Consider the following 13,973-nt stretch of genomic DNA (forward strand, 5'->3'; position numbering starts at 1 on the left):
CCAAATTATTATCCTATGCTATACCATATCCGAGATGCCAAATCATGGTGAAGAGATGTAATGCAACAGAGAGCGAGAGAGAAGTGGTCATTTCAGGCCACTTGAAAAAAAGGTATGAAAATACAAAGCCTTTGCAAAAGAAACAGAAAATTACCTCGTGACTGGCAAGGTGCTGTCTCAATGGATGATGCTGACTGCATGGACCCAGTGCTGGCTCGATGTGGTCGGTACACACCAACTTCCCCATCCTGGGCAGAAATAACAAAAAAGCAGGAGGATCAGTGTCCAACACGTCCTGAAATTTGGGGAAGAGTTAATCAAGGTGCGAGATAAAAGAATGACAATGCTTAAAGTGAGAGAGAGAGCTGACAGAGGACAGAGTGAGAAAGAGAGAGAAAGCAGAGGACTTCGGGCGACGAAAGTATTTAAGGCCAAGACCTTCCTTACCTCATCTGAATGTGACATTACGTGGCCATCAATGTTTTTGGCCTTCTGCACAAACTTCTGGTGCCGTGCCTTCAGCTCTTTCGGATGAGGAGTGTCATGACGAACAAATTGAGTCTGAAAAAAAAAAAGAAAAAAAAAAAAGAATGTTTTACCAATGGGACTAAATACATATCAGGACAAAACCTTATACACATAATAACACAGCAGACAATCTTTTCAAGGTCTTTGGGTCCCAAGTTAGTAAATTCTTAATAAGTGCTACCAGTTCCACTAGGAATTAATTTTGAAACTAGCACAAGTGTTGAGATGACCGCTGTCAAATATGCAGTAAAATGCACTATTGTTCCACTTAGTTCTTGAACAAAACGGCTTTTTATGCATTGCAGAAAATGCCCGGAACAGTAACACATTTTATCTCACATTTTGGAAATGTGTATCTCTAAAGTGATGCATCCCCAGAATTTATCAGGAGTGGATATACCTAGCAAAATCGATATACCTCGCCAATCTACCTGATACTCTGCAGCTTTCAGCATTTGGATCATTATCCTGACAGGTCACTGATTCTGTTCACTCATTCCCTTTAACTGGATTACAAAATCATATCTGCTTGCTAATCCAAGCAGTGCAACTTATTTAAATGCTTACCAAGCACTATGAAATAGTAGGCTTGAGCGAATATTCAATATTTTTGAATATTTGGTCGAACATTATGCTATTCGATATTAACTTGGGTTTAGATTTAGAAATATTAAAAACAAACGAATATGCATATTTTTCAGCGTATAAGTCGTACGGCAATTACAACATCCCAGAAAAAAAAGTATGTACACCCACGAAAATAACTACATAAAATGCCCAATTCTTTATAAAACAAACAGTCTCCATTCATACATGCACAAATCATTCACACTACCTTTGGCTCAGTCCCTCACCTCATCGACGAAGCTGGTGGCAGAGAACATTGCTCTAAAGATGTTTTCATGGCTGCATGGGCCACACTACTGTGAAGCCACACCTCAAGTCAAAATTGCATATCACCTGCACTCTGATATTACTGCTAAATTTATTGTGCGTGTTTACACGCAACAATATAGTAAATTTTAAAACATGTACAGTTGACAGCTTCGGTTTCAGTGAGCTAGTCGCATCAAACTGTTCATAACAAAGTCAAGGCAAAGACGAATTTGTGTACTGTTGCCTAATAGTTTCTGCACTGGCTTGATTATTCAAATATATTATTCGCAGCAGCCGTATGGCTTCCCAAGAGCTGTATGACTGCTGTGGACTGCTGTAAATAGATATGCGCCGACCCGGCACTAAACCGTAACTTTGTTCGGCAACACCCTGCAAAACAATGCTCGTTAGGCCTAACGGCCAAGGCAGGTGCAGTTGTGGTCGTCAAACCGTCACAGGAAGCTTGCTGCTGATTAGTGACCGGGCCCCATACTATGCGCGTGGGACACAATGAGAAGCGCAAAAGCGACGAGCTTGCCTATCAAGTTCATTTGCGCACTTGCAGAATGGAACGAGTTAAGCGTGTGCAGTGCACGTCTCCTCCATCACGACTACCAACGTCGATGACCATGAGCAACCGTCGTGCATATGGAAGCTGCACTACGCTGCACACGCTAGCACAACGCGAAAGACGAAGCACGTAACTGACACACTAATACAACGCGCAAGACAAAGCACGTAACTGAATCGTCACCGAGTCAAATCAGCGCGTACAGCGCGTCGTAATTGCAGCCTCCGCGATCAACTTCAGAAACATTTTCAGAGCTAATTGCGGAGGCCACGCTCCGCTGTGCTGAGTACGGTGAACGCCACCTAGGTGGCGTTGGTAGTGCTTCTTGATGCCAGCGTCCCTTCGAATGCTGGCATCGAGGCGTCGTAGTGCTGAGACCACCGAAGCGTTCACTGTCGGTGCGCGTTAAGGCCGGAATACATGGAGCGAATAACCGGCGTCCGAGCGAAGAACTTCGTCGGGCGGCGAACGTCCGACGGCCGGCGTCAAGAAATTTGCCGTCCGCAGCCGATCTGCCTGTCCAAACATTTTCGTCGGGCGAACGCCGCCGCCGGAAGCGTCTAGCGCGCAGCGGTGGACGACAGCCAATCAGGAGGCACTAGTTCCGGTCGCAATGCATGCTGGTGTTTCGCGCGCGCGCGCCTTTTCGCGTCGTCTGCAATCGCGTTGGTGTTGCCGTGTCTGCATGTCTCTGCACCGATTGAGTAGTTCCTAGTATGATCTCTCAGGAATCGCGTTGTATTTGTACATCCCATATCCGCTGATCTGCGAGGAAACAGACAAGCAGTGCAAGCTCTCTACAACAACCTTCAACAGAAATCTTCTGATCTCAGAGGCCACATGCTGTCGTCATGCCTATCTCCCGACTTCCCCGATAGATGACGTTGGCATCGGATATTTCTTTCGCTAGGCTTAGACGCGTTCGAAACGAGAAGCGATCTCGAAAACTACTCAAGGTTATCCATAATACTCTGTCGTCGAAGCGGCCTGAGACTAAGCGAAAGCCGTTTACGCAGTCATTTGCTTCCAACTAAGTGAATTCTACAAGGACAACGCCAAATTCAGTTCGAAGCGGGCGGCCGGGACCGCCGCCAACACGGCGGCCAACGCGCGGCGGCGTTCGCCGCATGTATTGCAACACAGCAAACATCCTGCGTCGTGTCGCCGCGTCGTTACTTGACGCGTGAAGTTCGTCGAGAAAGTTCGCTCCATGTATCCCGGGCTTTAGTGTCATAATGCAGTACTTCTCTTTTCTGCACTTGCAGAATGGAACGAGTTAAGCGTGTGCAGTCAAGTTTGCAATTCACAGCATCCTGACAACGCACGACCGATCAACGTGAATCACTCGCGAGGCCTCAAACACTACAATCAACCGTGAGCAAGAACCTGTAAAACAAATTTTCTATGTTGGTGGAGTTTTAAGAAATGTCACATTTGCATTTTTGCATGAAAATATCTGAATAATGGCACTTTGAAAATAAACAGACTCCAGAGAGGAACATATATTTTTTAGATTTGCCAACATCTGGACCCCAAGGGTTTATGCAAATCCTACAACTATTCGAATGATTTGGCTCGAAATTATACTGCACTAATTAGCAATTACTATTTGCTTTGAACCCCAAAAACTGATATTCACACAAGCCTATGAATAGCTAAAATTCAATAGGTTAAGCAGTGATCATAGTTCAGTCAGTAAGTCATTTCGCTTAACTACACCAGTGGTTACTACAGAGGATTACAGACTAGTGGTAGTAAGGAACAAAAACAAATGGCTTTACCTCAAGTTCCTTGTCTGGTTTCTCTTCAACAGCCTCCTCGACAAACTTCACAGCTGACGAGCGGTTTTCAGCCTTTTGGTCCCAGCTCAGCCGACTGTCCTGTTCTGTGCTGTCTCGTAGCAGATTTTCTGCACACAAACAGTCAAGCAAGGTGAGCCTTTTCTTTCACAAAAAAGTCAGAGACTATGTGGCTAAACAGAAAAATTCACAGTTTGCAAAGACTGACAGAAAACAAACTGTACTGCGACATGACCTGCGATTTTATATAAAGGTGTGTGGATGCTCACATTTCTTGCAACACAAAATGAGTAAAAAAAAAAAACTTCTAGCCCCTTGCAGAAAAAAAAAAGGGGGGGGGGGGGGAACACACACCGCATTTGTCTACATGAATGGTGGCACATACCACAAATTCAGGATGGCTTTGAAATCTGCTAGTAAATTCAGTATTTTTGTGGCTTCTGCAAGGTGAAAATGTACCTACATGAGCATTAGTACACACTTGTAATTACTGTAATTGAGCTGTAATTGAGCCTTATGGATGTACACTCGTGAGCAAAAGTATACGGACCACAGGGTCGCCGAAAAAACTGAATGTCTTCATTATTACCAAGCATAAACTGGAATTAATGGGTACACTGAAAAGTTCGCAATGCCAAGTTAGGACAGCAGTCCTCAATTTCAAGTTGCGTTCCCAGGCAGAGGAAAAAAACGGCTTTATCGCACAACCCCTGGTCCGTACATTTTTGCTCACGGGTATACAATGCAGTTTTGAATTATACAATGCAGTCAGGAAGCTACGGTATGAAACAAAATACAACAAGTAACATGGGCAACAGACAAATTAGAGAAGGGAAAACTAAGACACCATTTAAGGGAGGTCTGCAAAAAAAAAAGCACTTAAAAGTCAAAAGCTCTTGGGAAGCACTCAGTTCATTCCATTTCTTTTAACAGATATGAAACTACTGTACCAGTTATAGAAAAGGTACAAAGAGCATAAAATGTAGGTTTCCAAGACTCTTCACGGAAACAGCAAGCACAGCTGCTACCACAAGATTCTGTTATTAGAGTCAACCATGCTTGTAATATACCACTCTGAGATAATCACAATGCTAGGCAATGCTCAAACTAACGCACATTCTTTGCCAAGAGGAAACGTAAGATGAATACTTACGCAAAAACATGGCACTTGAACAGTCACAGAATACTTACATGTCACTGTTTATCACATGGGGCAAAAGAATATGAGGCAATCTCAGTTTACGTAAAAGTTATTTTCTAGAATGTGCTATAGCCAGCTCAAATCAAAAGCTGAACATGAAGCTGGCAGGTCGGCTTCAACACAGCAGGACGCTCTATTGCAGTAAATGCTCTAAGGTGTTACGCACAAAAACATTGGTAATACTTAAAAATGACACCCTAACAAATGCCTACATCATCAATCATGTGCAGAAAAACTGCTTCCTACACAAAATTCAACTTGCCACTCTGAAGATAGGCATCACAAAAGCTACTCTCAAAACCACCTAGGATTATGTGTGTCCCCTGTCAGACACTTGCAGGAAGGCACTGGTATAACAGAAGTTTAGGGAAAAAAAAAAAAAAAAAAACACAGGGCACGTTTAAATCTCACGTGCAGCATGTCACCAGCATTGCACATCTTGATCAGTGGATGTTCTTAAGTGCATGAAGTCCATCAGAAGTTTCGGGCTTTTCCCACCAACCGGCTATGAGAGACGCCACAGTGAGGGCCTCTGAATTAATTTTGAGCCCCCCAGGCCCCTTAACTCTTTCCTTACCAAGGCATTAGGCATCGATCACTGGTGATCGACGTTTTTGAGCGCCTATTAAAAAAAAAAAAAAAAAAAAACACTGCGCTGCTGGACTCGTAGCGCCATCTCTGTGATTGTATACAAAGTAAGGTTTCCATTTTTGTGTGGTTCACATTTTTACCGTGCGGCGGAGATTTTTAAGAGGTCCGCGAGCTCAAAGGTTGAGGCGCACTTGAGCGGAGTGACAGCGTCGACACCCGGTACCGCGCGCACTCGAAAGAAAGCAGTTTCGCTTGATCCCAACGATCCTAGAAGCAATATTTTTTACTTTTCGGGCAGTGATGACTCGGACATCGATGTTGCGTCGTCGTTCAGTTCGGATGAGGAAACTTCAGCAGATCAACCAGGAACATCAGCTGTTACCGGCCGGCAAGTTTCGTTTTCACCTCCAGTTTTGTTTATTGATATCTACAGCCGGTTCAATTGCCCTGTTGGTGTCCAAACTATTATTCTCTTTATTTATGGTGTGTCCACTTCATTTGGACAAGACGTTCTGCCACCAGTTTCGGCCCCAGAGACCTCAGGCATTGACCTCGGGATGACGCTCCCGTAGAAGTCGGAAGCGGCTGGCGAGAGCTCTCTATTTTTTTGCCTGTCCTTTATGGCGGAGGTCGGTCATGCTATACTATGTATAAACACCAACAAATGTGCACAGATGCATATCCTTGACAAACCGGCGTAGAGAATTTTTTTCTTTGACGATATAAGTCTATCATTAGGAAAGTTTGCCATGAATTTCATTAATTATTTGTGTTTGGTAATTTTTATTATATTTCGTAATTATTGTTTCTTTTCTGAAATGTACTTCTGAAATGTGCGTTTAGTACTTGTGTTTTTGTATATAATATTATGCTGTAAATTATTCTTTTTCTTGAAACAAAAAAATTGCAAGTAGGACCAACCAAGAACTTGAATGTTTCACTATATGTCTTGTAATTTTTCTTAACTCAAAGAGTACTTTATCTATGGGAGGGTTCGTACAGGTTTCTAAGGCAAAAATTCAAGGATATTCCAGGACTTTCCAGGACTTGTCACAGGTTTTTCAAGGTCTCAAAGCGGCATCCAAAGTAGGATTTCTTTACTCTAACATTTCCAAAAATGACCAGTTTTATTGCACTTACAAGAAATAAATGTGTATCAAAATTATAATAAAAATGTCTAGCCTTGATAACTTCTCAATATCACAACACAAAATGAATGCTTACAACAGCGGCTGAGATTTCTCCGGAATAGCTTGGGTAAAGTTGACCAAAAATATTGAAAACATTCAGCATAGGGTGTTACTGCACTCAAATAAAAATAAATAAATGTATATTACAATGATGTTAATAATATCTAGCCTTGATCACTTTGCAAGTTCACAATACCAAAAAAAGTTCACAAAACACAATGAATGCTCCCAACAGCTACTCTGACTTCTCCTGTATTAACTGGGTAAGTTTACCGCCCATTTCCAAACCATTCGGTGTAGTCTTCCTACACACCCATTATATTATAATAAATAGATGTATACTGTAATTTTGTAAAACATGCCTTGTCTTCATCATTTCTCAAGTCCGCAATATTAAAAGTTAACACAACGAACACTCACAACAGCTTCTCAGGCTTCTGCAGCATTAGCTGGGTTGGTTCATCAAACATTTCCAAGACATTCAGCATACCACATTTTCCGGTGTATAAGACGGATTTTTTTCCTTAATTTTTCATCGGTGCGTCTTAGAACGGTGCGACCTATGCACTTTTTTTTTTTTTTTTTTTGCGGAAAAACTGCCGTCAAAATCGGATCCGATGTTATGGCCACGCGAAGCGCACTGGTTGAATTAATTGCTACGGGTTCTGTGCGCGCTATCGAGGTGCCGGGTTCTCGTGATCAAGTTCGGGCGCGAGCGCCGTGCGAGAAGGATGGTGCAGCAACACAAGCGGCGGTAGGCCGACCGCGAGTCGATCGACCACGAAGTCATCGCATCTGCAGATCGCTGTCAAGATACTGCGCGCGGCGCTGTGCAATCTACAGTTGTTCCGAAAGTACAAGCAGCGCCCCCCCCCCCCCCCCCCCTTCCTCCCGGGCTGCCTTCCCGCTTGCCTCCTTTGCGCGCGATTTGGCTCACCCTCGCAGACTTTCATTCGCACATAATACAGCATACGGCGCGCGGGGACGATGTTATCACCCTTGGACTTTATACGGAACATCGCGGCAACCACGACGGCAGAAATGCGCCTGGAGTGGAAATATATGGCACCCATAAGCTTGGGCATGACCCGCGTTCACGGAGCGAAACGTCACCGTAACTTTTATTGCGATAGCAATTATATGGACACTCCAAAGCAGATTTCAGCCGTCGGCGTCGCCGTCGCCGTGAGGTTCCGTATGACGTCAATGGAGATGAAATCGTCGCCGCGCACCGAACGCTGTATGTTCGAGTGAAAGGGCGCGAGGGACGCACGCTTTCACGGGGAGTGAACGCACGGCGGAGAACAAACGCGCGTTCTGCGCCGTGCTTCAGGGCTGCAGAAGTAGGCGTTTCTTTCCTCCTATACAATCACCATTTATGTAGAGCAAACGCGCCTTCTTAAGACGCGCGAAAGGCCGTGGATGGGGGGGGGGGGGGGGGAAGGGAAGGGAGGCGACGTTTCGCTGCGGCACCAAGTGCCTGTTTTTATCAGAGGCTCCGGCAACAGTCACCAACGCCGCACGCATTTTGTGCGAACGCGGGCAAAACGCCGCCGGCGTCGACAACAGTTCTGCGTGTTGCAGGTGCTGCTGCATGTCCAAGTTTATACAGCTCATAAAGCTACTATCATTTACTCCGTATAGCTCTCTACAAATTTGCTATCGCAAATGATGCTTCGCCTTTCAGGTGAAACTGCGACAACTTCTATTTCGGAAAAACTGCCGTTATGAGGGGAGTGCGTCTTAAATACAAAGGTGCGATTTATAGAACGGAAAATACGGTAATGTTATTGCACGCATATTATCATAATATAACAAACCTCCACCCAAAGGCACTGATCATCAGTGGTAAAGTTGCTCTACTATAGCTCTCTTTAGCTTCACTAGCTTCACCTCGCGCGCAAGAGGGAAATTGGCACAAGGCAGACTGACGGGTGAGGAAAGCAGTGTAAACTGCCAACCGAGCCTAGGGTGCCTCGATGCCAGCGCCGACGGCGGCGCTGGCATGCGGCGCTGGCATCGAGGCACCCTAACCGAGCCAGTACCGAAGCGCGGCACGGGTCTCTCGCTCCGTTCGAAGTTTGACGCGGTGAAGCCTTTTATTTTTTCCGCGCAGTTCTGCAAAACGGAACCCTGTATGGGGAGTTTGACGCCAATCTACCACAGAAAGGAGGTCGCAATGTCGATATCAAGAGTGCATTGCTCACGAAATTCAAGGATTTTCAAGGAACTAAAAAAATTCCTGGACTTTCAAGGGCCTTGAAAACGCACTTTTCAATTTCAAGGGTTTTCAAGGATTTCAAGGACCTGTACGCACCCTGTATGGGTATAAAGAAATGTTGCCAAGGGATATATCAACAGTTTGAATATTTTGAAATTTCTCTAAAAATTCTTTTGCCAAAGATGTTATTTCTTACTGAAATTTTTTTGAACAGTTTTTTGTTTAAGCATTTTTTTAATGCAAATAACATTTTGTTTTCATTTTTTAAAATAAATATTACTTGAAAGCACGTTCATTTATTTTCACTTTTATATACTGCATGACACTAAACTTATTGACTGTTGCACAAAAAATTCCTCACTCAAACATACAAAAAACAGCCAATTTCCCCGTGGTAAGGAAAGAGTTAATGTGCCCACTGTTTCGCTCCCATCAGAATGTAGCCACTAAAGTCAGGAATCAAATGTGTGACCCTGTGCTCAGCAACAGAATGCAATAGTCACCAAGCCACCCAGGACATGAAGGCGCACGAGAACATGAAAAATGAGCCACATGAGTAAGCTCGGCAGCATGCGCTCCTCACCCATGCTTTCTGTATGGTCATCCTGCTGTGGCAGCAGAAAGCAGGTCAGCACCTTGTCACCCGTGGCTTCATCCAAGTCGGTCTGGAACTTGAGCATGGGCTGAGACTGAAGGAAACAAGGCAACACACGCGGCCTTAAGACAGACACACAAAGCTGCAACACACACTTAATGATACCCAAAGCTGCATGAAAGGCACAACTTTCATGCTGCACAAGGCTAGGCCAGCAAAATGTTCAACACATGAGCACCACCAGTTTGCATGTGTAGCTGCATGGCTGCAGCTTTAGCTTGTTCCTTAACATACTGTACATCATTATCAGCAGCAGCAACAAATTAGGCCATAAAAGATGCACGTCAAATGTGGGAAAAGTATACTGTAACCTGAGGGTTAGCATATTTGAATCTGGCAAACAAAGCACTTACAACATGCAAAATGAATGTCCTTCATCATCATCATCAGCCTATTAAGTCCACTGCAGGACGAAGGCCTCTCCCTGCGATCTCGAATTACTCCTGTCTTGCGCTAGCTGATTCCAACTTGCCCCTGCAAATTTCCTAACTTCGTCACCTCACCTAGTTATCTGCCGTCCTCGACTGCGCTTCCCTTCTCTTGTTACCCATTCTGTACCTCTAATGGTCCACTGGTTATCAATCCTACGCATTACATGGCCTGCCTAACTCCCATTTTTTTCGCTTAATGTCAATCGGAATATCGGCTATCCCCGTTTGCTCTCTGATCCCCAGCGCTTTCTTCCTATCCCTTAACATTAGGCCTAACATTTTTCGTTCCATCGCTCTTTGTGCGTTTCTTAACTTGTTCTCGAGCTTCTTTGGTCACCTCAATGTTTCTGCCCCATATGTTAGCACTGGTAGAATGCAACGAATGTACACTTTTCTTTTCAACAACACTGGTAAGCTCCCAGTCAGGATTTGGCAATGCCTGCCATATGCACTCCAACCCAATTTTATTCTTCTGTAAGTTTCCTTCTCATTATCAGGGTCCCCTGTGATTAACTGACCTAGATAAATGCACTCCTTTGCAGACTCTAGAGGCTGACTGACGATCCTGAATTCTTGTTCCCTTGCTAGGCTATTGAGCGTTATCTTTGTCTTCTGCATATTAATCTTCAACCCCACTCTTACACTTTCTCGGTTAAGGTCCGCAATCATTTGTAGTAATTCTTCCCCATTGTTGCTGAACAGGACAATGTCATGTCCTGTTCAATGAACCAATGAACGGCCATGTGCTGTATCAATTTATTTTTAATTATTATTTTGACCTTTTAAGATTGGCTCACACACCATAAGCTACTTGGCACATTTGATAACGAAGTAATAAAATTAAATGTAAATAATCCTTACAAGAGACAGAGAGAGAGAGGAAAGACAGGGAAGAGGTTAAGTGCAGCTTCTGGTTAGGCAAAACATAACTTGCACCAGAAATAACAGCAAATAGGTACCTTAAGCCCTTCGTCACCCCTAATGAACATTTATTTATTTATTCAAGTTACCCCAAAGGCCCTCTGGTTGAGGGTATTACATAGGGTTTTTTTTTTTTTTTGTACAAATAGAGTTATAGTAGTGCGAATATGATTCCAAGAAAACTATATAGTTAACAGTGCAAGCGGTTACAAAATTATAAAGCGGTCAGAACATGAAGGACTAAAAGAGGTGTGACAAATTTTCCTTTCTTTTGTGAAATGCACACAACTAAGAAAGGAAAACCTCCATCATTGCCAAATGCTTGACAAGGAATTTCTTCCTCCTCCTCCTACCTGGTTCTTGGCCAGCCACAGCGCCTTCAAATTTAACGCAGTCACTGTCAAAGGCAGATTTTGTAGCCTGGTGGGGAAAGAAAGAAAGAACAAATAAGGATTTTTGCAATAAGCATACCATAAAAGACGCATAGGGTCACGCAAGTTGGCTGAACTATATTGGTGCAGTACTAATGCAGAGCACTAGAGCAGGTTATCGACATTTTATAGATTTTTGCCGATAATTATTACTGCCAATGTACATATCCCAAATTGAAGAACATCAAGATTCCTCTCAAATGATTTCACTCTTAACCCTTTCTCAGTGTCGTTTTTTTTTTTTTTTGTCTGGATATTATAGACCCCTACAAACAGAGTTTCCAAAAGACTTCTAGGCAGTCAAAAGTAATCCGGAGCCCTTCACTACAGAGTGCCTCATAATCAGAACTGGTTTTGGCATGTAAAACCCCAGAAAGAAGAAGAAAAGGCTTCCGATTAAGATCTCTGGACCATCGCAAGTTACAACAGCCTACAAATAGGGAGAACTCTACAGGTGGCACCAGTTCTGCTGTACAGTTGGAATGTTTGAAAAGTGAATTTTTACTGCCAAGTAGAACATGAAGGCTGCATACATGAGCTCGAAGGGATAAGGCACGTTCCCTATATACGAACACATCAAGAACATGTGCCTATAGTATACTATGGGGCAAAATGCATGAAAAATGCATGGCCGGAAGTTTCCTGGGGTCATGAATACACTGCTGCCACAGTGAGGATAAAAGAGTCTATAAAACAAGCACAACGGTTGAGTTTTGGTTATGCAGAAGGGAAAAAGTGACAAGGATAATGGCAAATGCTCTCTTCGTACAGTCCTCACATTCCTATCTGACGTCAGTGACATGCCAGAGCAGAAGACGTACCGGTACATCAGTGATACAGAAAGGCTTAAAGCTGACGGGCAACCCGGAGATATGTGTGTAGGCAAAAAACCATGCTTTCATGGGGCTCCACACGAAATCTTGCTGACCTTGGTTAAGCAAATAATTGTCCGAACTTTGGCACTCCTTCTTCTTTCTCCTTAAACAAGGCACAAACTGTTGATAATGACTCTCTCTGCCAAGTAAAGCTGGGGCTATCATTAAGCTTTCTGTTTCCTTATCCCAATGTGACTTTTGCTGCATGCACTACGTAATTTTAGTACTTCAAACAGTAGCACAGAAAATGAACATGCACTTTGTCAACTTAAGTGGCACAGGCTCTAAGTCAAAAGACTTGAGCACGAGGTGGACCACACACTTGTTACAACTTTAACAAAGCTGTACATGTCAACAGTCCCCTTCTTTGATGACATACCTGTTCCCAGACACATCCAACACATGCAGCCGCCGCAGCGTGCCAGTCTCGGGCGGGAGCCTCTGGAGGCAGTTCTCACGCAGCGACAGCACACCCAGCCGCACCAGCTGACCTATCTCGGCTGGCAACTCCGACAGCTGGTTGCAGTCGGCATTCAGGTTGTTCAAATTCACCAATCTCCCTATCGATGCAGGCAGCTCTGCCAGCAGGTTGTCTGTCAGGATCAACTCCTGCAGGCTCACACAGTCCCCGATTGACTCTGGCAGGCTTCCCAGCCTGTTCTGGTCAACCTAAAAGGAGAAGGAGAGTGTGGGCCAAAGAAAACGGGCAAGGTTACTGGCTGCATATTGCTGGGCGTCGCATATATGAATGGTGGTGTAAGTGTAGGAGTTTGTGCACTTGAGTGTATTACTTTTACAGGCAAAAACATAACAATATTAATCGCAACTTTGATGTCTACATTGCCATGTGCTCACACTAGATCCTATCATTTAGGAGGAAAAAAAAAAAAAAGACATTTCAATCTGTGCCATACCTTCAAGCTATGCCAACTGTTGATGTTCGGCCTTGCTGATACGGCATAGTAAGAGGTAAAAAGATCCCTTGAAAAGATGGGGACAGGAAGGGAGAACACAACACGAATGCTACGTAGTGCTCATGTTGTTGTGTCCTCCCTTTTTAACAGCTTTTTTACCTCTTGCTATTCGAACTACAGGTTTCTCATAATTTCTCTAGAATTTTTCAAAAATAAATAGGAGAAAAGAAAGCATTTTCCAACTTCCACTGCGCACCTTAAAGATGGTGAGCTTCCTTAACCGGCCAATGTCTTCAGGAAGGGCCTCCAGGTAATTCTGGGAGAAGTGAAGGTCCGTCAAAGACTCTAGGTCACAGAGCTCATCCGGAAGGTGGCTCAACTTGTTCTCAGACACATCAAGGCACATGAGCCGCCTCAGCTGCCCGATTTCCTGAAATGCAAACGGGTGTAAGTCAGCAATGACAGCAGCACACTTTCACAGAGCAGCAGACCAGGTCTTTAACATAAGAATGACAACAGCACCACAAGAACTGCCTCACTTCATGTTCATTTAGGGTAGCCACTGCAACCTGGAATGAATCTGTTCATCAGTGGTACATACAACCATAGAAGGTTGCTCTGCAAATTCGACACATTTATGCTTAGAATGATGCACAGCATGGCTACTTGAATTGTGCAGTAGATGTACGGCTTATCCAGGAACACGAACAAAAGCTACACTGGGTCCATACAAGTTCATGAAATGTGCATGCAAAGCTCATCCAACCTA

The 13,973-nt window shown here is 44.0% G+C and overlaps 1 protein-coding gene across 1 annotated transcript in view; it reads right to left on the reverse strand.

The window, feature by feature from the left end:
- The window catches only part of LOC119450093 (protein scribble homolog), a 152,821-nt gene that overhangs the window by 83,051 nt on the left and 55,797 nt on the right, over window positions 1-13,973 (reverse strand). The window contains 7 exon segments of the mRNA XM_037713454.2: window positions 155-248; window positions 448-561; window positions 3,757-3,884; window positions 9,561-9,666; window positions 11,338-11,404; window positions 12,670-12,959; window positions 13,461-13,634. Of these exon segments, the coding sequence (XP_037569382.1) occupies window positions 155-248; window positions 448-561; window positions 3,757-3,884; window positions 9,561-9,666; window positions 11,338-11,404; window positions 12,670-12,959; window positions 13,461-13,634 (973 nt within the window).

Source organism: Dermacentor silvarum, chromosome 4 (assembly GCF_013339745.2).
Source record: "Dermacentor silvarum isolate Dsil-2018 chromosome 4, BIME_Dsil_1.4, whole genome shotgun sequence".
Taxonomy (NCBI): Eukaryota; Metazoa; Arthropoda; class Arachnida; order Ixodida; family Ixodidae; genus Dermacentor; species Dermacentor silvarum.